This window comes from Pezoporus wallicus, unplaced genomic scaffold (assembly GCF_028554395.1).
Source record: "Pezoporus wallicus isolate ANWC-B61680 ecotype Strahan unplaced genomic scaffold, APGP_CSIRO_Pwel_v1 contig_6464, whole genome shotgun sequence".
In the NCBI taxonomy this organism is placed as follows: Eukaryota; Metazoa; Chordata; class Aves; order Psittaciformes; family Psittacidae; genus Pezoporus; species Pezoporus wallicus.
Genome location: NW_026642130.1, coordinates 4,897,728 through 4,922,619, shown reverse-complemented (window position 1 = coordinate 4,922,619; position 24,892 = coordinate 4,897,728). Strand labels below are relative to the sequence as shown.

At 39.1% G+C, this 24,892-nt stretch overlaps 1 protein-coding gene across 2 annotated transcripts in view; it reads left to right on the top strand.

Moving 5' to 3' along the window:
• RCAN2 (regulator of calcineurin 2) overlaps window positions 1-24,892 on the top strand; it is a 72,943-nt gene that overhangs the window by 4,049 nt on the left and 44,002 nt on the right. Inside the window, exons 2-3 of one of the 2 annotated variants that reach the window (XM_057427533.1) lie at window positions 2,876-3,102; window positions 9,551-9,604. In XM_057427533.1, coding sequence (XP_057283516.1) covers window positions 2,878-3,102; window positions 9,551-9,604 — 279 coding nt within the window. In that variant the 5' untranslated portion in view covers window positions 2,876-2,877. The remainder of the gene's footprint in view (window positions 1-2,875; window positions 3,103-9,550; window positions 9,605-24,892) is intronic. The other variant, XM_057427535.1, reaches the window with a different exon arrangement.

The following is a 24,892-nucleotide window of genomic DNA, read 5'->3' as shown; positions in this document are numbered from 1 at the left end:
TTCCCCTTCTCGCTAGGATGCTTATTGAATGTTCGTTCGTAATCCAAATTCCTTCAACTTTTGAGTATCAGCTTGTGTCATCTTTGTACTTTTGAGTCTGTTGTGTAAAGTTGGCTTGAAACATCCCCTTCTGCTGACTGGACTCCTCCAGCTTAATGTTTGGGGTGGGGGGGGAAGGTTCTTGGCCAGTATGACTCTAAAATAGTCAGAATTTTCACTGACTGAAAGAACTTTGCCTGTTGTGAATGAAGTACTTCATACTCTCAGGCATGTAAACTTTATTTTGTAACATATTGGGCTTGAAGTTTATTTTTATAAACCTAGAAGCAATGAATCTCAGCACATGCTAGACATGATGGTAAGCATGTTTAGAGATTGTGTTTGGAGTAGAAGATCTATTAATATTCTCTGCCGGAGTGAACTTAAGTGTCTTCCCCAGTAGTGGCTGCTGTGAGTTTTGCTTATTTTTCATGGTACGTACTTGGGTACATTTATACAGAAATTCATGGTAATACTAGGCTCAAGTGAGTTGGCTCAATTACCAGAGGCAGTATTGCTGTGATACTGAGTTCCTACTACATTAATGCCTACTGTTGAAGTAGGCATTTCTTTTGCCACTTATTTAGGCTTTCTTTTCCGTTACAATTAAATTCCTAAACTGAAATTAGTTGGAGATACATGTGCTAATACCAGCTTGAGCTGGTGAAATTACTGGTATGCATGGGATAGTCTAAAAACCCATCCTTAGGTTGATACAGTAAAAGGAGGTAATTGGCCAGAGGCTTTCATACTATACCTGCTTCTTTACAGCACTGCACTCTTGCTTGTTTTCAACCCCTCCCTCATAAATCACATGCATGGAATAAAGCACTAGAAAACTATTCTGGTTTTAGCTGTGTAACATACTTTGGTACCTGGAAAAGGAGGACAGTTAAGATCCTGTGACCTGCCAGCTCTTTGCAGATCGCTACATGTGCTCTGAGTGGTATTGCTGTACAGCGCTTATCTCTGGATAAGGTCCTGAGTTATCCTGGTCTGACCTTGTGGTTTGGACTAGGTGCCCAGTCCAGGCCCCTTCCAGCCTTAGCTGTTGTGAGAAATAGTACTGGCTAGTAAATCTGTCTCTGTTATGTGATCAGAGTGTGGCAAGAGTGGACTCTGTGCTCTAAACTGATACTTTTGGAGCATGACTTCAGCTTGTTTTCTTGAGGACTTCTGTTGTTAGCCCTGAGACCTCAGCAATAAAATTACTGACACTTCTGTAACCTTATGTCACGGTATGATGTGCTGTTATCAGCCAAGTATCATTTCAGAGCAGCAGCAGAAATGAAGTTATATGAAAGGCACAGGCATGGCAGACTAGCTCTGTAGAATTGTGCAGGTTTGAAAAGATTTTTAAGATCATCAAGTCCTAACCATTTACCTAGCACTGTCAAGGGCTATCATGGCTTTGTCTGGTGATGTGTTGGTACCAGTGTGGTTCTTAGCCTCTCTGCCTTAGCCCTGGCAGCAAGAAGTTATTTCTCTCCATTTGCAGCTGCCTTTTGGGGTGCAAAGATTGCCGCCATGTCCCTTTCCATCTTCTTTGGCTAAATTTATCACTTTTAAAAATGAGCAGAATGTCAAAGCAATGCCCTGCTCCCCTAAGAAAATCATTACTTGAGCACAGCTGCATAAGCACTGATTAAGAAAACAGGTTTTGGTAGGTTTTGATTCAAGAAGACATTAACGATGACTTAATATTCCTGTGTCTTTCTGTTCAGTTTTTAATTTTCAGAAATAAGTCTTCTATATTGGTCTCTTAAATATGACCTGATTAGGCCTTGATCCCATGACCTCTTAAATGAATGGATCAAGCTTTGAACTAATTTAGCTTTGCTTTACCAAGATTAAGTGTAATAAGCCCATAGAGTTTAATTTTGGACACTAGTCCTAAATAGTGTATTTGAACTAATATTTACAACTATTTATAGAGAATAGCAAGCATGCAGTAGAGTAAATCAGAAACAGATGAGCATACTGTTTATGTAATTCTTTAACTCATTCTGAGGAGGAAAACCAGCCAATGATTACATATTGTGATTAAAAGAAACAAAAGTATCAGGGGATTTATTATGCTTCTCCATGACTTCTAGTCAGCTTATTGGAGCTCTGTAGAGGTTGTAGCTGATGTGTATTACACCTGTACTAAGGATTGATGAATACCTGAATTTATACTAATTAACACACCAATAATTAATTGGACCTTTACTTATTCCTCTTGGCTGGTATGAAGTTTACTGTTGTTATCAATAGTAGGCATAGTATTTGATGTATGGGCTTGTTACTTGTGTGTCATAACATTACCTTTCTATGCGATGGATTTGGAGTAAAGGCTCCAAAGGCAGCAGGATTTTCCTAAAGGGTGCTGAGAATCGTCTCTCAAGTCCACTCTTCCCTTAGCTTTTTTTTAACTGTTGAAGTTTTTTTCACTTTCATCTTACCCAACGCATTACACTTTTTCTCTAAGCTGACTGTGAATTCAGAAGCACCAGCCTGCCTTCCCAGTAGCAAACATGATTCTCTTAAACCTAAATACAACCCAGTATTTTCCTTTAGGGCAAGGGCACTGAAATAACGCTTCTGGTTGTGTTCAGCAGCTTGTGCTGGTATGCTTAGGTCTTTTCTGTGCTAATAATTAAAACTAAAGCAGATCCCCTTTATTTCACCCTTTGGTGAAACTAGTTTTAGTGGCTGCTTCAGAGTCCAATTGTTGCCTTAAAATAGTGTTAAGTACGCTTTCTGTGAACTAACCCCCGAAACTAAGGATTTCTGGTTAACTTGTGCATATGATATTTTTGAAGTGTAGTGTAACTGTGTCTCTTCTTGTTGCCAGGGATGAGGGGAGACTCGTACTTCTTTGGAATGCGTGGCCTGGGTCACTATGGTTGTATCGCAGAGGATGGAGCACACTTCTTGCTCTACTCTATAAATGGAGACAGCGATTTAAAGAGATGCTTTGCAGAGGAAGATTTTCATGAAATAATTGACTTCAACGATCTCCCGAATTCTCTCTTTGCTTGTAATGTTCACCAGTCTGTGTTTGAAGATGAGAACAGCAAGGTAAAGTGTTGCTTTCCATATTTTCAATACATGAGAAACATATGCCTTATGTTTGTATTTACTGCAGTTTCAGTGAAACAGTTTAATCTTTCCTGTACAGAGAAAATGGATCCAAACTGTGCCTTCTTTGTAAGGTGACAACAATATTCTGCCATGACATGTATTTCAATAGCTTAAAAAGGTTTTATCAACTCTGGTGAGCAAAAATGTTCTTTTGTTCAGATTTGTAGAATACTGAAATGTGGGTACAGGTCTTCATAGGAATTGTAGCTGCAGTTGTGATGGAGGTGGCAAAGTTAAACGTGTGAAAGTTTCTCCCACTTGCTGATCACGTACCACTGTGATGGGAGGCTGCCTTTACTGTATCTTCTCATAGGATCTTTTATGTTGGAAAAGACCTCCAAGATGGAGTCCAACCATTAATTTAGCACTGCAGTGTCCACCACTGAACCATGTCTCTAAGGGCCACATCTGCGCATCTTTTAAACACCTCCAGGGATGGTGACTCCACCACTTCCCTGGGCAGCCTGTTCCAATGTTTGATAACCCTTTGGGTGAAGAAAATTTTCCTAATATTCAATCTAAACCTCCCCTGGTGCAATTTGAGGCCATTTCTCCTTGTCCTATCACTTGTTACCTGGGAAAGGAGACCAACCCTGGCCTCACTATAACCTCCTTTCAGGCAGTTGTATGAATGATAGGGTCTCAAATGTTTTAAGTTATCTGAAATACTATTTTATTTGAAAAATCTAAAATGAATGATAGTAGAACAAAGACAAGAAGAACTATGCGAGATTACTTTTAACTCTGTAGTTTGACTAAAACAGAATGTTGAAAACAATATCTTAATATAAAAATAATTTTATAAAAATCAACTTTTTGCAGGAAGTGTTCAGTTCCTGTTTCTTAACCTAGTATTCTTCCTGATGGAGATGTCAGGAATGGAAAACCGATAGCTTTGTGCTTAATTGTCTGATGAAATAGTCTAGCCTAATTGTTATAGGCACATCTGCACTTATGATGTGCCATTTTGTGGAATTTCAGAACCATTTAGTAATGAGCTTCATTTAAGTTGAAGGGGTTTGAAAGTATAATTTTAAAGGAAGAAAAAAGAAGTGTGCCCAGAACTAGAGAATCTCTTTGTCTCCTGCAGAGATTCTATCCCTACTTGCTCCTGAGCTTTCTTCGCTGAGAGCTCTATTCTGGCATTTAGCTGGTGGCTTAGTTAGAAAATGGAGTGGATGATTATGTAAGTACGTGGGAAAGCAATCCCCAAAGACTTGCAGGGCTTAAGGATGTCTTAAGAATAGCAGCTGGGTTGTGGAGGTGGGTATTCTGTTCCATGTGCATTTCTGTAAACTAGCTGTCAATGACATAGATTGAATAGCTCTGTTGGCAGGTAAGTAGTTACCCCCATAAATCTGTATTTAACCAGATGGGATTACCTTCAGATTTCTCATTAAATCCAAGGACCTGGGGAGCTGATTATGATTTTTATTCCTGTAGAACATGCACTTATGTTCCCAGTTGATTAATACTGGTAATCCTTTCTATTATTAACCATTGCTGCATGATAAGAGCATACATGAATTCAGTATAAAATATTGTCAGGTTACTAAGCTGAAGTTTAAAATCTCACACCATAAATGCTGCTGATAATCATATCTTCAGTTATATATTGATCCCGTGTAAAAGTAGTGGTACACTAAACTTTTTAAAAAACATACTACAGTAGTGGTTGTATTTGTAGTAGTTTCATTGTGTTATCCATTCCACAGAAAGTAATGATTTTGCAGTGTATCTTTTGTCTCTTACTCCTGACCTATGCTTTTAGGAGGAAAATAGAGGTATGATTGGTTTGGAAGTTACAAGTTAGCTGGTAAAGAAAGCCAGAGAAACCTGTCATTTTGAAAGGTTGTTTAGATTTGGTCTGTGAATGTGCTGTATAAATAATACTTAAATGTATAAGCTTCTAAGTGGCTCTGGCATGCAACAATATTAAAGCTACATTGCTAAAGTGCCTTAAGAGGCTGAACTGTCAAATTCAGTCTTTCAATATGCAAATATCTAAGCAATATTCTTTCTAAAGATGGGTTTTAAAAGCCAATGCCTTAACTCCTTTGTGTTTTAACTTGTAGACACTTAAGTACTGTGTCAGATACAGGCTAAGCTCCAGTTTGTGTTTGAGAAGGGGCTGGCAGCAGCCTGGGGGTAACACTTACCTGCATGTATGCCAGCACTGTGGATAAGCTGATTCACATTGTCTGATCTTACTGCATTCTGTATCGTTTATACACTTTCACCAACCTCATATGGCTGTACAGCACTTCTTGGAAAGGATCCAGTGTTGCCTTATCAAGAGTGACTATGGCATCTGCAGGAAACCTGAGTTTTGGACCTTTGTTTTTCTGAAGATGAGGAATTTTTGCAGCTGAAGGCCATGTTCTTTAAGAAATTGTATCAGGCCAGGCTCGAGTCTTCTCCTGGCTGGCACCCTAAGGTCTCAACACAGAGTGAGTCTGAAGAGTTGTGGGCCCTGAATCTGAAGATGAGCATTGCCATCTGGTGTAAAGAAAGCTGCTCAGGAGTCACTGCCTGATCCTAAACACTGGAAGAAGAAAGGGGAAATATAAATTTATACTGGCTGTGTATATCTGATTTTGCTACAGTAACAGTATCTAGTAAAAAAAATACTTGCTTTCAACGTTTGCTTTACTGTGTTCTTGGTCAGGAGAATGCCCTATCTGGGTCAATGATACAGGCATTTAAGGATTTGCGCATGATGGCTTAGCAGCATCAATACGCTATCAGCTTGCTACAGCTGAGGTGGGGGTGTGGTTTTGCTTATCTCCACTCCTATCATGGATAGCCTGCTCCTTCGTATGGAAAATAGAATTGTACCTTCTTTACAATGCAACTAGAAAATACTGAGTTTTTTAGCTTTTAAAGGCCAACAAAGGTGTGGAGAAGTAGATTATCTTAACAACCCTGTTCCAAATCTGGGGTCACACTCGGTTGTGCCCCATAACTGTTCTGTGTTACGATCATTTATTTTAGCATATAACTTGTTAATGGTAGGGGGAGGCTTTTTGAAGTGTGCAGCACTGGCTTTGTTGGGTCATGGAAATCCTTCTCTAAAGAAACTAAATAGAAAATACTCCTAAACCCTGATAATTACCACATGTCTCTTGGAAAAACTGCTGGGACTACTTAAGATATGGCAAAATTGAGACTGTTATTTTTGGCTGATGGTGTGACTGAATGGGAGGCACTGCTCCTTTTATCTTTCCTGAAAAAGCAACTGTGGTGGGGAGCCAAAGGGCATGACTGATTATTCCTAAGGGTGGATGTCTGTGTGTGTTTTAACAGTTAATTGCTGCACGTAGCCCCTAGGGCTTTCTGGATAGTAAACCTTTTGTTGTAAATTTGTTATGCATATATCACTGTTTCATAAAAACATCCTTTTCTGTATTATGACTGTAGTTTCCTTCAGGCTGAAACTGGTAAGCCCACTGTCAAAGTGAAGCATCTTTGTCTCTTAAGATGGTTTCTTCAGATGCTGTAATGCCTCAGGAACTACTTACACAAAACTGACATTATTAGAATATGCTTATGTGAGGGAAGGATGTGTTTCCTCAAGCTGTTTAGAGGCTGTATGCTCTTCCTTTTGCCACTATTTTGGCTCAAATCAGGAGGAGCAGCTATTAAACTTGATAGTTGTATTTCGGATAAAGAATGAAAAATCAGTTTCTGAGCATTTTAGTTATGGTGAAGCTGCCTAGGAAATGGTAGCTGAAGTCCACTAAGTGCTTTTTCTTGCTAACTTAATTAAAACCAATAGGAGAGATTATTATTGATAATTATTAAATTATTATTTCTGCAGGAGAAAATAGTGACCAGACACATCCAGTTCTGGATTGTCAGTACTAGAGATATGAACATACTGGTGAGTGTCCAGTGAAGGGCCACTTAGATGATGAAGGGACTGAAGCACCTCCTATGAGGAAAGGCTGAGAGAGCTGGGAGAGTTTAGCCTGGAGAAGAGAAGGCTCTGGGGGATCTTATCAGTGTGTATTAACACCTAAAGGGAGGGTGCAAAGAAAATGGAGCCCAGCTCTCTTCAGTGGTGCCCAGTGATAGGACCACAGGCCATGGGTGCAAACTGAAACATAAGGACACACTTTCTTACTGTGAAAGTGACAGAGCACTGGCACAGGTTGCGCAGGGTGGTGGTGTGGTCTCCTTCCACAGATGTATTCAGAAGCCTCTGGATATGGTCCTGGACAGCTGGCTTGAGCAGGGGGGTTGTTCAAGATGGGCCTTCAGAGGTCTCTTCCAACCTCCACCAGTTTGTGATTCTTGGAACTTGTGATGAAGTGTATCCTAAAAAGTTCTTCTGAAGAGGAGGGTCAGTGTGTGAATGCAAGACTGGGGAATGCATTTCCTGAACAGTGAGCTTAATGGAGGTGGAGTGGGAAAGGGAAGAAAAAAGAGGTCAAATTAACAAAACAATGGAAAAGATAATTCTAGTTTAATGGTGTTTATTACAAAAACGGTTACCTCTTTCATGAGGGGTTCTTTCACATATACTGGATGATGACTTGCTTTTACTACAGAAGTCTGTGTTAGACTACCTTTGTTTTAAAAAGATGTATTATTGAGCTTGGGCATTGAAAAAGATCTAAGGCTACCTCAAGTGAGTGCTGGAATATTTGTTCAAGTTTGATGCTTTAAGAGAACTCTATAGCCTTACTTGGAAAGGCTTTTTTCTTTTATACTTGGAATTTGGCTTTCTCAACAAAGCGCATCTGCACGCTGCTATTTTTATTTTTAAGGTGCAGTAAAAGACACTGGACAGTTCAGTGGTCTGCTGGGTTACTGTTAACTTCTCACTTCTAGGATTAACACAAACCTTTCTACTGATGCTTTGACTCTGAAGCATGTAATTGAAATGTGTCTTTTCAGTGCTCCTTTTAAACAAAGGGAAGCCAGTGTGTCTGCTGCCATGTGTGAAGTGTTTCTTTGGTTCCCTTTTCCTCCAGGCTAATTCAAGAAGATGCTCTAGGAGGCAGTCTTCCTGCAAGGGAAGATCTGTGCCTTTTGCCTTCACTTTTAAAAATCTCGATTATGATCAAAGAGGTTCTGACTTCACATTACATCACTGGAGCCCCTAGGTGTTGAGTCATCATTATATTTAGAGGGTGGCATACTTCTTTTTAGTCTAATATTAATATTCAAGCCTGGTCTCAGTGGAAGGTCACCCTAGCAAAGATGAAGTCACCGCTCCAAGGCTGGAAAGGAATGCAGGCTTCATTCTGCCTTCCTGGTACACTTGCTGCTGCTTTGTTTTACTTTCAGTTTTTCTACCTTGTAAGGTTTTCATCTATCGATATGATAACAGTATCAGAAACTGCCACTTGAAGAAGACTGTGCCTTGAGCTGTGGAATCTCTACCCACTTGGGTTTGTTCTGCTTTATAAATGGATTAATGTTATTCCCTGTCATTCTGGGGGGGAAAAAAAAGGTGTTTCTCTACTACATACTGTATTTGCATCTACTAAAATAAAAATACAGACAGCTTGCAAGGAAAAGCTGCGGGAGCAGTGTCCTTCAGCAGTTCATGAATTGTAGCTGCCCTTTGGGAATCCTGTCTTGTACTCTTCCCTGGGTGGTAGTTTACTGACATCTAAGAACTAAAAGCTATATAGGAGGCTGTTCTTGCTATGACAAGTATGCATTTCCATGGCATTCATATTTTATTCTGTAACTAATTTCAAATACTTTCAGTGTAAACCATCTCGGTCTAATACAGTATTTCTGCTGAAGACACCTATGACCTCTTTTGCTTGGCATCTGAGTTCCCATCTGACTGTTAGAGTGATAATCCCAGGTTTTTCAGCAGCATTATACAAGTGCTCTCTGCACCCTAAAAGAGGTGTAGATATTTAATAGAATGGTTTGGATTGGAAGGGACCTTCAACCTTGTCTAGTTCCAGCTCCCTGCCACAGGCAGGGACACCTTGCGCTAGACCAGATTGCTCCAAGCCCCGTCCAACTTTGAACACTGCCAGGGATAGGGCAGCTACAGCTTCTCTGCGCTCACCCTGTGCCAGTGCCTCACCACTCTCACAGGAAAGAACTTCTTTATATCTAAGAACAGTAGCAAAGGTAACTTTCATTGACATTTGGGAACTATTGAGCATTCTTTCTGGTTGGGAGGAAGAAAATGAATTTTGCTTGGTGTGGTTTGTGTATTCAGAATTTTAATACATATTTATAAGGAGATTATTTAAGGTTACTCTTATTGCTGTTCAGACAACTTGCATTTATGTCTTTATAAAGGGTTTGACACCAATTTTCTCTGAGGTGATCTGCGGAATTTCGAATGGAACTGTAAGGAGTTGTTAGCTTAGTCTGGTTTGGGCATTCCTTCCATCTTCTTTCTTAGGTAATTCTGGCTGTTACTGAAAGGCTTCAGCATTTCTTCTGTCTTTCTGGGAAGGTGCATAAACTTTATGATTTGATAACCTTTGAAGAAACACAAAGAAGAACACTGTGCAGCTGTAACAGTACAGTCAGGTTGATCCTGTGCATATGCCTATTTCATGCCATGCAAGTAGAAGGTATATTTGGACGTGATTATCCAGGAGTTACAAAGCTCCAAATATTATTCTATTCAATCAATGTTCGATTCCTGCTCTGAAAATGTGTTTAAAGCAACAAAAAAACTGAAGCAACCTATCAAAAAAAAAAAGACTACCAAGAATTTCTGGGCCTGAAACACCACTGTCTGTAATGTGGATGCTGTCTAATAATTTATACAGTAGTTGGGGTTATTTTCCCATCCTTGCACAGGGTGCTTGGTGGTACAAATGCCCTTGTTTTGATGGGAGAATGTGCCTGGCGAAAGACCAACTGGGTTAAAGGTAGGCCTGCGTTCATTGCAGTTGAAATTTGCAGTAGTGCTTCAGAGCATCAAGCAATACTAGTTGTTTGTAAATTACAAAAATAAATTGAGCAATGTTCTTTCCAGAACACACAAGACAGCAGTTACTGTCTGCTTTTTAAATTTGGAAATGTACTTTTCGCCTTAAGAGCAACTATGGAAAAATTCTTTTAGCATTGGCTTTCTGTGCTCATGCTCTGCTCTGCAGTCTAGAGGGAATGCATTATCTCAAGAAACCAGGGTGGGTGGGAAATCTTTCCTGGGAAAGGACATTCAGAGTAATTTTTTTTTTTGTATAGGGATGCAATTTTCTTACCAGTTCTGCTCCTATAGATAAAATTTTGAATAATAAGATTTTTAACAAAGGTATTGGTAAATCCATGTAAAGGTTTAGGGACTATCAATTGTGGCATGAGAAAACACAGGTTCTGGGAGCCAGAGAGAATTGAGAGGCCTTACCTGTAAGTCAGTTTCTCTAGCACAATGAACATAGAAGGATAAGCTGTGGGAAGGTCTAATTTAGTTACTCCTAAACACTGTACAAATCTAGATTTAAAGTTCCACTTTGCACTCATCTGTCTCCTCTAATTGGTTGAACTAAATTCCTGGACTCAAATGCCTTTTAATCTTTGAGCAAGTTGAGATTTGGCCTGGAATGCTGAGGCTAGTGTGTCTTCCCTCTGAATTCCCTACCACTGTTAACTGGGATGTTGAGTTCAACCAAGGACTTTTGCTGACGGAGAAGTTTTGTTGGCTGTATTTTTCTCCTCCTGACTATCCTGCTTGAAGATATTTGCAAGTTTGACTGCATATACGTGGAATACTGAGCCTCTTCTTCCCCAGGATGATAGTAGGGTATGTTGCTTTCGGGGATGATAAGAGAACCTAGCAGCAATATTTCATGCAGCTTTTTTCTATTTCATGTCTACCAAGTTTGTGAGGGTTGGATTTATCATAACTGGTGATACTTGTTATTCTTGACTAGTGTTATACCTGGTGGGTTGTTTTTTTTTGCCTTTTTGCTTATCAGGCAATCTAAGGTGCAGTGTGTTTTTATGAAGCGATATAAAAGCAAGAAGATAGACACCAGGTCACACTTGGAATAAACCAGCAGTCATTTCTACAAGAGCTTCCATGTATCTAAGTGAAACGTATCTTGGCACAGTGTGTATTAAAGCAAGTCAACCTTTCTTATATCTGCTGGCACAAGCAAGAGCTACATCTTTAAAAGGGAAAAGCTGCTTTTATGCAGTTTATAGAAAAGTCTTTGGTTTGTTCCACTAAGTAGTTCTTACCGGCTGATATCTGCTAATAATCAAACACAGTTTTGCCCTTCTCCCTCCAGCAAGCTGTCATTCTGAAGTCAACAAAACTACTGGTTTTGTAGCTGATAGAAATCAAAAAGTGCAGTAAAGCCATTCTAATGTGGTTAGGGCAGCAGCTGTTCCTTATTTTAATACCATCAGAGCTCCTAATCCATCCACAAGTGCTGATATCAGTTTTCTGGACCAAGGAAAAGGCTTCTAAATGAAGGTCAGCTTTCATTACCAATGCATAAAGATATTGCATTTACAGAAGTCATGTTTTGGTTTAATGTCATTCAAAACAGTAAATCTACAACTTTACCAGTTATTTTAATGAACTTCTCAAATGTTTCATAAAAAAATCTACATTAACAACACTGCACCAGAATTTAATGTAATTAATATGTCAGTGTTTAATAGGGGTAGAAATGTCTTAGAAAAATGAGGGATGCTTGAAGGCAAGTTGAAGTAATAACGGAGTGGAAAACTGTGAGGCAGCAGCTTTAGGATTGTGGCATTGGTTAAGGCAGGTTCTGCCACAGACTTGAGCACAAAGGTGAGAGATCATATTCAGAGCTGAATCAAGGTGAAATGAATAATCAGTTACTTCTGTACATTTGAAAACACATTTTCTTCAGATTAATTCATGCTTCTTTGCAGCTGATGGAAGTTCTAGCATTTGGTGCAGTAGTGCAATGGTTTCTCTATGGCTATGTTCTCAGGTCCACTCCTTGGGCAGCAGATCTGCTGATGAACTTTACCATTCGGTCAGCTGAGGAGTTCATTCAAATCCTTAGTTTCCTGTGTAGTATGAGTGTGTGAATGGCTTTGGCAATAATGTATCTTGTACTTTTTTATTGACTTGCTTTAATGTGATCACTTTTAACTGTAGGCTGTCTTGCTCTAATTTGATTGCATTTTATAGGTGCTTTATGCTGCTTAAATTACGTAACTTTTGTACCGGGCTTTGAAACTTAATACAGAAGCAGAGGCATTGCAGCTATTGTAGATGTTATGTGTGTGTCTCAGAGGGATAAGAGCAAACCTTTTTCATGTGATAGAGACTAATGAGCTGGAAGTTAATACGATAGCATTATGGGAAAAAGAAATTACAGTATCCTTGGCAAGAGTGTAATGAAGGCATTTATTACACTGCAGGAGGGGGGATGCAAATTGGTATGTGTTTCTTTTAATTGGTTTTGTAGTTAGTCTAAAAAGCATAAAGATACTGTTAGACTGTGGCATGCAATCAGTTAGAAATTTTGAGCTTGATGTTACTGGAACTAGTATTAGGGAGATGTATGATCATTTCTTCCCTGCATTTCTGGTGTTTGGCTGGCTCATAAGGGAAGAACAGAACTAAGAACTTCAGAAGATGCTGAGGAAATGGGGTCCCAGCCCTGACTGAGAGGAAGTTGTTCCCCATTTTAAGGCTTTGGTAACAGGCTGGTGTGCACTATGGGGCTGGCTTCCAGACACCATGATAAGAGTCACGTAATTTATGTCTCTCCCATTTTTATTCATGACTGTTTTGTATGCAGATTGTTTATCTATTTCTCAAGATATTTCTTCTTGAAAGCTTTGGGTCCATGGTATCCCTGCTTGAAAATACAGTCCTCAAGAAGGGAAATTTAGATGAGATATTTGGAAGAAGTTCTTTCCTGTGAGGGTGGTGAGGCAGTGGCAAAGGTTGCCCAGAGAGGCTGTAGCTGCCCCATCTCTGACAGTGTTCCTGGCCAGGCTGGACAGGGCTTGGAGCAATCTGGTCTAGTGGAAGGTGTCCCTGCTGTTGCAGCTGGGGGTGGAACTTCGATGAGTTTTAAGGTCCCTTCCATCTCTATTCATTCTATGATTCTGTGATCTTGAATGGTGGGGAGGAGAGTCCAGATGCAAACATTAAGAGGCACTGGGTTTTCAGAAAATTCTTCATAAGCTGAAAGTCATGTGAGGACAGTGGTTTGGGATTTTCTGTGTGCTATGTGCTGCAAAGAGGTGGTATATGGTTTCTGGATAGGTACCAAATCTTTCAAAGAGATCAGCCTATCTTGCTTTTTCTTCTAATTCTGCATTAGCAGTTAATGCTCTCACTGCTCATTCTTGCTTTTGAAAGATCTTCAGCTATCCTTGTAGCGTATGGACTGCTGTTAACCCCAGACCTGTAATACATGAGTTGTAGTTATAATGTGATACTGGTTTTTAGGCAAGCTTTAGATTTTTGTTAATGCCTTTTGTGTTTCTGTTTTACGATACATCTCTAACCATCATCTGTATGTATGTGGACTATTTGTTGGGTTTTGTTTTTTCTTCTTGAGGTCATATCTTAGATATATGTAGGATGAGGTACAACAGTATTTGAAACTGGGATTCTCACACAGATGCATCACTTGTGAAAACTGGTTAAACCCACCAATATTGTGGAATTTGAGATTAAAACATTGTAAGTGAAAAGCGCTATTTTGCTTCTGATCTCTCCTTGCTCCTAATGATCATGCAGCAAGTCACCTTGATAGTTGAAGATAAACGTGATTTATACCCACTTAGACTGTTTATGCTGTGTTATGGAAAATCCTGGCTGGTGCAGAAAAAAAACCCACACTTTCTGTGAAGAGTCTACTGTATATGAATGAAAGGACATCAGAATGCGTGTGCTCTGGTTGTATTGAGTGCCATGGGTGCCATCTGCTGACTCCTTCAGGTACCACACAACTCTTCAGCTGTGGGAGGACTGAAAGATAACATGTATTAAGTAATGTCATTTTAAATACCCCGCCACTAGAATGTTAAATACGAACTATAGTTTTTAATCCTTGCTGGTTTTGTGCAATGTGATACTACATGTATTTCAGTTTCATTTCAGACCTGCAAAATAGTTTCACAGAGTAATTATTACTGTCAGTGTTACTTTGCAGTGTTTTTGCTTAGGGTGAACCTAGATCTTAATTTTTGCAATGTATTGCGGCTTCTCATCTGAACTCGGCTTCTAGCCATGTGCTTTTTTAGCTTTCAACCTCTTTACATTTCTGAACTCTTTCCTTATTCCCTATCATAGAATCCCAGGTTGGAAGGGACCTCAAGGATCATCTGGTCCAACCTATCTAGGCAAAGTATGGCCTAGACTAGATGATCCAGCAACCTGTCCAGCCAAATCTTAATTGTCCAGTACTGGGGAATTCACCACTTCCCTGGGGAGATTATTCCAATGGCTGAATGTGAAAATTTTTCCCCTTGTGTCCAGCCAGAATCTCCCCCGGAGTAATTGGTGCCCATCACCCCTCATCTTTTCCATGTGACTCCTTGTAAAAAGGGAGTCTCGTGGTTTTTTTTTGTTTTTTTTTTTGTTTTGTTTTGTTTTTAGCCAACTTTTACACAGTAGAACATGATGATAATGTCTCCCTGAGCCTTCTTTTCTCAAGGCTGAACAAATCCAGCTCTTTCAGCCTTTCTTCATGTGGCTACCCAGTCCTTGGATCATCCTTGTGGCTTTTCTGGACCTTCTCCAGCCTGACCACATCTTTTATATAGTGGGACCAAAACTGAACACAGTATTCCAGGTACAGCTTGTCATTGTTATATGCCATCTGTGGTATCCTGTATATAGCTAGGATATGAGCCTGAAATAATTTTTTCATTGTGCTTGCTTGCAAACCTAGTAAAATAGATTTCTTTGTCCTCAGTGAGCAAACTGGCAGTGCTACCAGATAAGGTGGTATAAATAGTTGGCTATACCTGATTTAGTAACAAAGCTGAGAGAATGGGCAAACTGAAGGAGTGCAGTTTAGCTAGACCCTAGAGCAGTTTATAGCCTGTATATTAAATTGGTTTTAAAGGGAAACTTATGTTTTGCCTGGCTTGTCATAATTTTCTTGAAAACTTAAATTGACGTATTGCTGTGGGTCACTCAACTGAATGTCAGCGAGTATCTACCAAGAAGAAATTCAATCCTAATAAACATGAAAGTGTAATATCTAATGCTATAGTCTTAGGCTGTGTTGCTGCTGTAAATCAGATAATGTTCTGGCAAGGGTTCCAGCACTATAATGTGAGAGAATGTTTTCAACCAATTTGTTAAAATGGCCCATGACGTACTTTTGGCTGAGGACAAACAGTATTTTCCCTAAGAACTTCCACACAGTCTGGAAGTCTCCATGTTGTCAGCTCTGATTCCCAACAGCCATTTCAGAACAGGTTCCTTGAAATAGCTTAATTATTGCCTAATAACATGTGTGGCCAGCACATGCTGGTTTGTATCACCAGCAGGATTCAGTTACTGTGACCTGTCTCACCTCCTGCTTATTGATCCAGGAACTCCTCTTAAGCTCAGGATAGAGCCTTTATTTCTGGCTTGAATTACATAGGTCTGTTTATCTCAAGTCCTGTCTTTGGACAAGCACTGTAGCCTTGGACATAGTTTGCAGCCTTTCTAGTTTTACCTCTGGTCCCATCTCCTCCTCCTGACTCTCTGGCTAGAGCTGGACTTGTTCCCGTTGCTTTCTGTGGCCAGGGCTAGTGATGTTGCATTATGATTGAAGTCTGCCTCATGTATGTGTATGTTTGTTGTCTTATTTGGCAAAGCCCTACTGAGGTATATAGGATTACTTGGAAAGCAAGGTAATGCATAAGGTGGGTACAGTTTCAGCCTGGCTTAGAGGAATGGGATCAGCTAAAACATTCAGTAGTCAATTATTTAAGTAAACTAGCAATATGTTTTGAACAACATGTGAAGACTGAGTACTTGTGCTGTTCATAGCTTGACCAAATCCATGTCTTTTCAGTTCAGAGACAGTGGTGTTGTGTGGGACAGTGTCAAATACTTTGCACAAGTCCAGGTACGTGATCTTCCCTTATGTACCAGAGCTGTAACCCTGTTGTAGAAGGCCACCAAACTTGTCAGGCACAATTTGCCCTTAGTGGAGCCATGATCAGGATTCTGCTGATTCCTGTTTGCCCACACTTAAATTTATCATTGCAGACCAGTTAATTTAAAATGATCAATTGCTTGTGCTGATTTAAGTCATCAGAATAATTTTATCACACAAATTTGGGCACTTCTTCAACTGGCACTTCTTGAAGTTTTTATCCAAATTAAAATTGGGCTCTATGTAAGTAAAATAGCTTCCAGTGTGATCTTAGTGTAAGTTATTAATGGGCTTCTGTCAGATTTGGGTTTAATACTGTATTCCCAATTTAAATAAAATGTAACCTATTGTTCTGTGCTTTGTTGTCTCTCCTGGAAGGAACCCTCTTTAAGTTGCCTTGGGTCATTTGCTTTTTTCACATGATTTTAGTAATCGGCTCAAAAGCTGGAGTTAATTCAGCTTCGCAGTTCTTATCTGGCTCCTTAAATCCAGCTGGCCCATTTTAATGGACACTTACGTGTGCTTTGCTGGCAATGTAAAAACTTGAATGAGTGAAACCAAATTCCTGTTCCTTTTCTGACGTCCTTTTTGTTCTTTTATGCTGATTATGTTGCAATCTATGTCCTGATTCCAGGTGACAAACCAAGACAATCTAATTTGATCCATGCTCAGCAAATTTCAAGAACTCTGCTTTCCCCCTGCTTCTATGGCTGAAAGAAATGTATCACCCATAATGATCTCTTAGCTGAGCTTGTGTTTCACAACTCCCACACTTTCTCCCATGCTATTTCATTATTCAATGTTGCTGTTAAGCTTCTTCCTTATGAATCATTGTGATCATGATTCTAAACTAGCAGATGATGCAGAATAATATGAAATAGGAGTATGCCCAGGCTTCCTTTCTCCTCTCTCCAGTACAGACACTCTTACTTATTCATGCCACTGTTTTATGGATCCATTTGGAGTTTATCACCACCTTTGCTCTGCACTTCTTCCTTCCCACACTTAGCTTTAAAAATCTTTCAAATTACTCCTGTCCTTTTCTTTCCAACAACAATGGCAATCATGCTGTCCAGTTAGCATTCCCACAGACATCTTACAGACTTGCCATTAAATAAAAAGCTCTATTTGTTTGCTATACCATTGTCATCTTTCATCTATCTTTTCTTCAAACTGTATTGAGTGTTGAGCTCGGGTGAAGTGACATGATTTGTCTTTATTCTGGAAGTATACTGCTGAGACCTGGGACTGTGTTGGCTTTTTCCAAGTGCTGGTGATCTTTCCTTACCTATGCTGCTGGTCTGTGATAAATTGTAGTCCCAATCTTGATCCTTCTGGGCTTTGAAAACCTTAAGCCACTGGCAGTTTTGTTTAGTGCTTGTCTGTTGTATGGGTTGTGTGTGGGTTGGCATTAATATGCCACATAAAATTACTGCTAATAATCCATTTCAATGGAAGCTGTATTAATAGCCTTTTCCTGGAGTGGTACTTCCTCTGTTGGCACTGAATGCATTGCTATCCTTTTCTATACTTAACAGTTCCTATACCAATCTCATTTTCTCTGCATTAACAATTTGTTGGCTAGTAATGTATCAGATAACTTATATATTTGATCTTAAGGTCCTTTCCAACCCTAACTATTCTATGATCCCAAATTTATCAGAAATAAACCTGCTAGACAAAATCTTCTAAAGATTCTCTTCAAAAAGATACTAGCTTGAAACTTTTGCTGTGTTTTTTTAGCATTTGAGTATATGGATTACAATGATCTCTTTAAAAACATCTTCCACAAATCTCTTGAAGTTGTGTAGGCTTGTGCTTGCCAACTGCACTTGTACCTATATTTAGGAAAGCTGTGATTATTCTTGTCCAGTCATGTGGTTTTATGACTTGGTGACACAACCCCAAATTGATCAAATCTGAGGTTAATCTAAACCCACTGGCTTTGATTTGAGGTGAAAGTTTCAGATGGTTTTTATTAGAGTTTGTAAATGATGCACCAAACCAAGAAAACACTCAGATAATGAGATCCCAAAAGTAATGTAAGAGACAAAAATGAAGCAGTTAGAAAACTTTACTCTGTAAAAACAGGCTGTAGAGGGAACACAGGAGACTCTTTTTTTCCAGTTCAGGCATTTTCAGTGGCTTCCTGAGTTACAGCAGATCCTGTACAGTCATAAATAGAGAAGATCTGAGGTAATGGAAGAAAAGAGCTTGGGTTTGGTTCTTTGTATCTGCTGTTTAAAAATGAAGTATCTGTCAGATATCTTCTGTTCTTCCATTTGAATTTAAAACTACATGGACTTGTATAAATAATTTATACAAGATCACTTGTATAAATTCAAGTTGAAAATAACAGCACCTATAGCTTCCCATTCACCGAAGGAAGTAATATTTCAATTCCAGACAAAGCAAATTCTGTACAACTGAATTCTCCATCACTTTTACATATAAAATTATAAAGTCAGAAATGTAAATTAAAAACACATTATTCTGTTAGTTGCAGCATGCAAAATTGCTGTTTGAGGGTGCTGATTTTAAAATGGTGGGAAAGCATCGTTCTTTTTCTGTCCTTTTAAATTTTGCATTACAAAGTAGTATTTAGTTGCTCAGCTTTTCTCTAGAAGTAGTGCTAAAATAGTTCTTAACCTGTAATTCCTTCTGCATTTAGGGGCAGAGGAACTACTTTTGATTTTGTACATGAAGTTTGAGTAAATATTTTATTCCAGAAATTTGTATGGTAATAAATCAGTAATTATTTGTCTTTATACTAACAAACTGAAGAATTTACATTATATGTAAATTCAGGCTGTTGTATTAACTCTTAATGGTTTGATTGGTTTGAGTGCTTCAGTGCTGACGTTATCTCTTTGCATATCTTATTTACATTGTTCTAATTAAATTGACTAAAGAGAAAACTAAGTGGTCTACTGCTATGTGATAAACTCTAATTCCCTGTATAAGGGGAAGGTGTAGATTCTACATCAAAACTTGGAGTATTTCTTACAGATTTAGCTTACTGCTGTAACTGCAGATACTGTTCTTTGAAAGTGGGAGAAATCTGCACTTGTACACATGGGGGCTTTTGCTGTATTTGGCATCATAGTGGTAGCTCTAATTTGGCCAGATATACTTCAAGTCAGAAATACTTAAGGTTTTATTCCTGGAGACTTTAAAAACTAGAATGAGTTAGAATTTTTGCATGGTAATGTTCCTCTACTAGAAAACTGTGTAGTTTTGTGTAATAGCACTGTTCACAGCTCCATGTTTCAGATAGAAGCTGATCATTTAAATATACATAGGTTGCTTTGAAATAAGATCAGTTTTCTGTCACTCATATTTTTAATGTATCTGCTATTTAATTACTGACAATTGAATATTTACAAGGCATTGTAATGCCCTTTTTTCTTAGAGTGAACTAACATATAGAATGACCATGGTACTGGTACTTCATGTGTGAGATGACTGTATGGGAACTAGCTCTTTTATTTTAGTTAATATCTGTTTAGAGCTGTATCACACTTTCTAAAACTACTGAAATACTGAGTAAACTGAGAGTGCAAAACAGAAGAATGAAGTGTGGTTTGGTCCTTTCCTGGTCTGGGTCAATGAAATGACTATTTCTCAAGTTCTATGTGGGAAAATAAGTCAGTTTTTTAGGGAGAGGAGAAGGGAGAAACTAAATCTGCTCTCTTACATCTCCATGTAAGATACAGGCAATTAAATGTGCCGACATGGTCTCTTTCTCCTGTTAGTGAAATCAGGAAATCAGCCTTGTGGGGAGAGACTCTGGTGATTTTATAAATAAATTACAAGTTCACTGATATTTTAGAATTACCCAGTTTTCTTTTTTTATTCCCAACCATAAGGTACATGCTGTAGGGGGGGGAAGAACACAACTTCCTTAACAGATTTCACATTTCACTTGAGAGCCACTGGGGAAGCTTTGTATCTGACTTTTGGGTCCCTTATTACCTAATCTTAATCTGTCCTTTGAACATAAATAACAAAATAATAGCAAAGAATTTATCAAAACAGAGGACAGTGTCTTCTGTCTGTAATGAAGACAAAAATGGGTATTTGTATATGGTAAATCTCAAGTATGAACACTTTTTCTTCCTTGTCTGCAGCTGCATCAGGGAATTAACAGATCAAGAAACTCATGTGGTTTAAAGTGTGGCAGCAAACTAAATACCTACCCTGCAATATCGGGATAAAATAGCAATTGCGTAAGAAATCTATTATTCATCACTTCATTATTAGCTGGCTGCATGCTGCTTGACATTTTACTCCTTTTTTCTTTTTCCTTTGAACTTGACTGCTTTTGCTGGCTTGGCAATAAGCACTGTTTTCTCAGCACAGCCATTAAATCTCTCACCTGTGTGTCCTGTGCAGAGCTGCAGCTGAGAGATAAGGCTGGTCTCTCACAGCAGTGAGCATTCCAGGCTCTTCCTTCAAGGGCATTTTGCTGTGATGAAGTGTCTGAAATGACAAGGAAAACATACAGGCATGTTAAATACCCTTGCTAGTCTGAGACAAGCGAGAGTACATGGAAATGATTTAAAAATACATCTTGAAACTGCTAACAGAGTTCATGGATAACTGTAAATCATAGGATTTTTTTGGCAGGAGTATTACAGGCCTATCCCAAGCACCATCATCCATTAAAAACCATTTAATAACGGAGAGTACCTGTCTTGCCCAGCTTACACTTAAAATCCAAATAAAGCACAAGGGCTCTGAGCTCTTCTGAATGTGTGTTCTTCATCCAAGGTCACAAAGGTAGTTTGTGAGGTACTGAATCCATCTCTTCAGCATCTTGCTTCAGTGCCAGCCTGTGAGCATCTCCATCTTCCCAGTGTGAACTAAGAAGCCTGAGGTTTCAAGAGGTTCTTGCAGCCCTCGGTGCACTGGGCTAGCATAAGAATCTACTAATTAGAAATGTATTTTATATGTGACATTAACATTGCTTTACATCTACATAGTAGGTATCACCATTCCTATCTTGCTGTTGAAAAAATTTAGTCACAGTGGTAACATTATGTGTAGGATTCAGTTAAAGATCAACACTTAAATTTAAATGTCATCTTTTACGTATGTACATACGCACTATATAAGTTTCTGTAGCTGTCAGCAGAGGTTAGAGGGCAATACAGCTCATGTTAAACTGCACATCAAGTGACAGGTCAGCAAAATTCCACTCTAGAGTCCATTGAGTGTATAAGAGGCATTCAGTTGCCCGAATTAGTGCTAATTAAATATCTTAAAGAGCCTCTTGGCTGATGGTTCAGAAGAGAAGAGTCTTCCAGAGGTCTTTTATCACATTTGTCAACCCTATGCATGGATCCTCTTAAGGCATCTCCAGTTGCACTAGCTATCCTTGCTGAAGCAACGAAATTAAGTCCCAGATTTGTCGCTTATAATGGCAATGTATATGCCAGGATGTGGGGATCTATGTTTAGTTCTTTTAATTTAAAACTGCATAGGTTTCAGTTTATCTATGATACTATGCAGACAGGCTGCAAATAAATTTAGCTTACACTGCAGGGTTACGATCTCATTCTCTTATCAGGGATTCCTGCATGTGTTATGTATTCCATCCCTGGCGGTGTTCAAGGCCAGGTTGGACAGAGTCTTAGGTGGCGTGGTTTAGTGGGAGGTGTCCCTGCCCATGGCAGGGGGGTTGGAACTTGATGATCTTAAGGTCCTTTCCAGCCCTAACTATTCTATGATTCTGTGTATTCCACGGGTGGTCATCTGTTTACAAAATGAATCGAGAATATCCTGACTTCTGAACTGTGGCAGCGCATTTTAAGAGAGAGGGTTCTGTAGTTGGGAACCAAAATGGTTCTTATCCTGTGTGGATCTGGCACATGGAATGATCTGTAATCTCTTCCCGCAGACAGAAGACTCATGCACTGGTTTCCACCCCCTCACGCCTCCCTGCATATACTTGGAAGCTAAGGACCATGAATGATGCTGCTATGTTAAAGTAATTGAACACTTCTGACTCAGAGTTGAAACTCGTGTGTAGCTAAATGAGACAGCAAAATGATGTTGCCTAAACGACATAGTCATTTATTCAGGCACTGAAGTATTCTCACATTAGCGTATGTGGGTCTTTGAGGTGCTTAATATTATCCTTATTAAAGGAGGGAGAAATCCTTCATAATGTTTATGGTTTATTTTATTTTATAAGTCTTGGACCCTCAGATCTAAGATCTAGAAGCGTGACTAACAGAAAGTTATTGGCTACAGAAACACAAAATATCAACACAATGTAGAAAAGTTACCTTTCAAAAAAATCAAGGCCAGCCAAGGCATGGTTCAGCTAGGGATTTTCTCTGCATGCATGAGGAATTTATTGATTTAGGGTTATTCTAAGTTTAATTAAACTTCCATTTTCTTTTTTACTGGCTAAAATTCTCTGTCTCTAAAAATCTTCAACCCACAGGAATAATTATTTGTAATGAGAAGGGATGAATCCAAGTCCTTTTTTCCACACTTGTTGCCAATTTAGGATTTACAGAAACTTCACCTTTGGGGGTCAAACTCAACTTGGAGAAGTCAGTGCTTTTGTAGCTGTTGGATAATTCATTGTTCTTTCTTCACTGTAAATGCCAGTTAAATTTTCTATCTGAAAAGTATTTTATTTAATGTATAGTTCATCTTCAGGGGATGGGTGGTTCAGAGATGCTGTAGGTGCCTTATTTTATATCTGTGGTACTGCTGTGTCCCATGGCCTCTGAAAATTCAGGAAGTTTGGATAGTAATTTAGAACCTAGGAATAAGTAAGTTGGGGCAGATAGGCATCCTCTGGCTTAACACACTATTGTTTCAGCTTTTGACTCCTCTCTTGGAGAAGTTTGCTAGTGGATATTAATGGAATCTCCAGGCTTTTCCATCTATTAAAAAGGGTATACACCAAGAGTTAAAACCCTCACAATGTTGTTGAAAAAAAGAGGCATAATTTAACAACATAATATTTAATGACAGTTCTGTTTGGGAATATAGAGTGGGAATGTTACTTCCAGGTAACAGTGTGTTTATCTAGTTTGTTAATTCTAGCTCATAGCATTAAGTAATCTGTTTTATCTCATTTGCTTTCAAATCTCCCTCATTTGCGTTCAGACGTCTCTCTCTGAATTGTGTCTTCAGAGTGCCAATTGTTCACCCTTTCATAAATCAGAACATAATCTGCAGGGTGGCTAGTGATGAGAGGACCTCCCTCCCCTCAGTTCCCAGTTGTTGGCCCAGCAGTCTGATGTGCTGCTTGTGCATTTGTCTCGCTGGGTTTATCTGTTACTTCCGTCCTTTTGAGGGTAATCTACTTGAGCATGAGTCAATGCTCACTGCCATAAGCAAAGAAATAGTTGTGCATGTTCTTTTTCCTTCTGTGGCTGAGCTGAACCCTATGCAGTCTTCAGTACTCCAGATTCTGTTAAAGTCTTTATGAAAGACCTCTTTGAAGGAGCTAACTTTGCTCCTGAAGAATGTGTGTGCCTGGCCTTTCTTATCTTCTGCTGCAGACACAGACATTGGGAGAACCTTTTTCCTGGGCTTTTTTCAGGCCTGTCTCTTATGTTACCAAGTTTTTGTGGGTTTTTAGAAGTATTTATCCTCCATAATTCTGTTAGAAAATAGGATTATATTTGTAAAAGTGTATTCCTAGCACAAGTGCGTAAGGGAGCCTGGTTTAAATACTTCTGACTTGTGTAGTTGGCTGAATGAGATCAATTAAGATGTTCATAATTAAAAACATATGAGTTGGGCATAATGTGAAGCCATTCATGGTGTTTCTCTCAGGTGTCAAGGGGTCATTGATGAAGGGGTTCTTTTTGTTGTTTGGGATTTATACAGCCCCTTAATACGGTTTGCACCTGCAAGCAGAACTGCTACAGAAATAATTAATCTATTACTAGTAATGATGAGCACAAGCTTCATCAGGTGAACAAAAAATGTCACGTTTGCTTCTGAATTCAGCTGGTATTTTTGTTTACAATGTGGCTGATGTTACTGTGAAGTCTAGACAGTGAAGTTTCCCTAAGGCTAAGCAGTATTTTGCTTGCAAAAGGAGGGTCAGGATTTTGCACAAATTATTTTAATAACTTGACAATTGAGCTTGAAAAGCCTCAAATCTGTAGTCCTATTTATATGTCTCGAGCTGAGACACAGCTGCAACTGTATTAACGCTGTAGAAAAACAAAAGCTCCATGCACCAGGGTGAAGGTTATACATTACGACTGTGTTATCCCAGGCACTGTACAAATCCAGAATGCAAGATTGTCCCTTGCTGGAACAGCATGACTTATTTTCCTTCTGATATGGGGAACTTTTTGCCTTTTGGAAGTGGATTGCTGATTCAAGTATAAGACATGATCATCATCAGTGTTGATCATCAGAGAGTCAAGTGATGCTATGGGATGACTTTAGTTCTTGTGCCTTCACAAGAGTGAATACCACCCAGAATTATGTTTAATCAGTAGTATTCTGTGTTCTACCCTACTTGATGGCTATACACAGCACTGTAAAAACTTGGTATTTCCATACTCAGCCTACATATACAAGTGGGTCTCAATTGCTCTTAAATTTGCTCCCCTGGAATATTCTTATATAGTGAATAGAGCCCTTTTAATTTGTTACTCTGGACAAAACCTGAAATGAATTCAGAAACTTCTGAATGA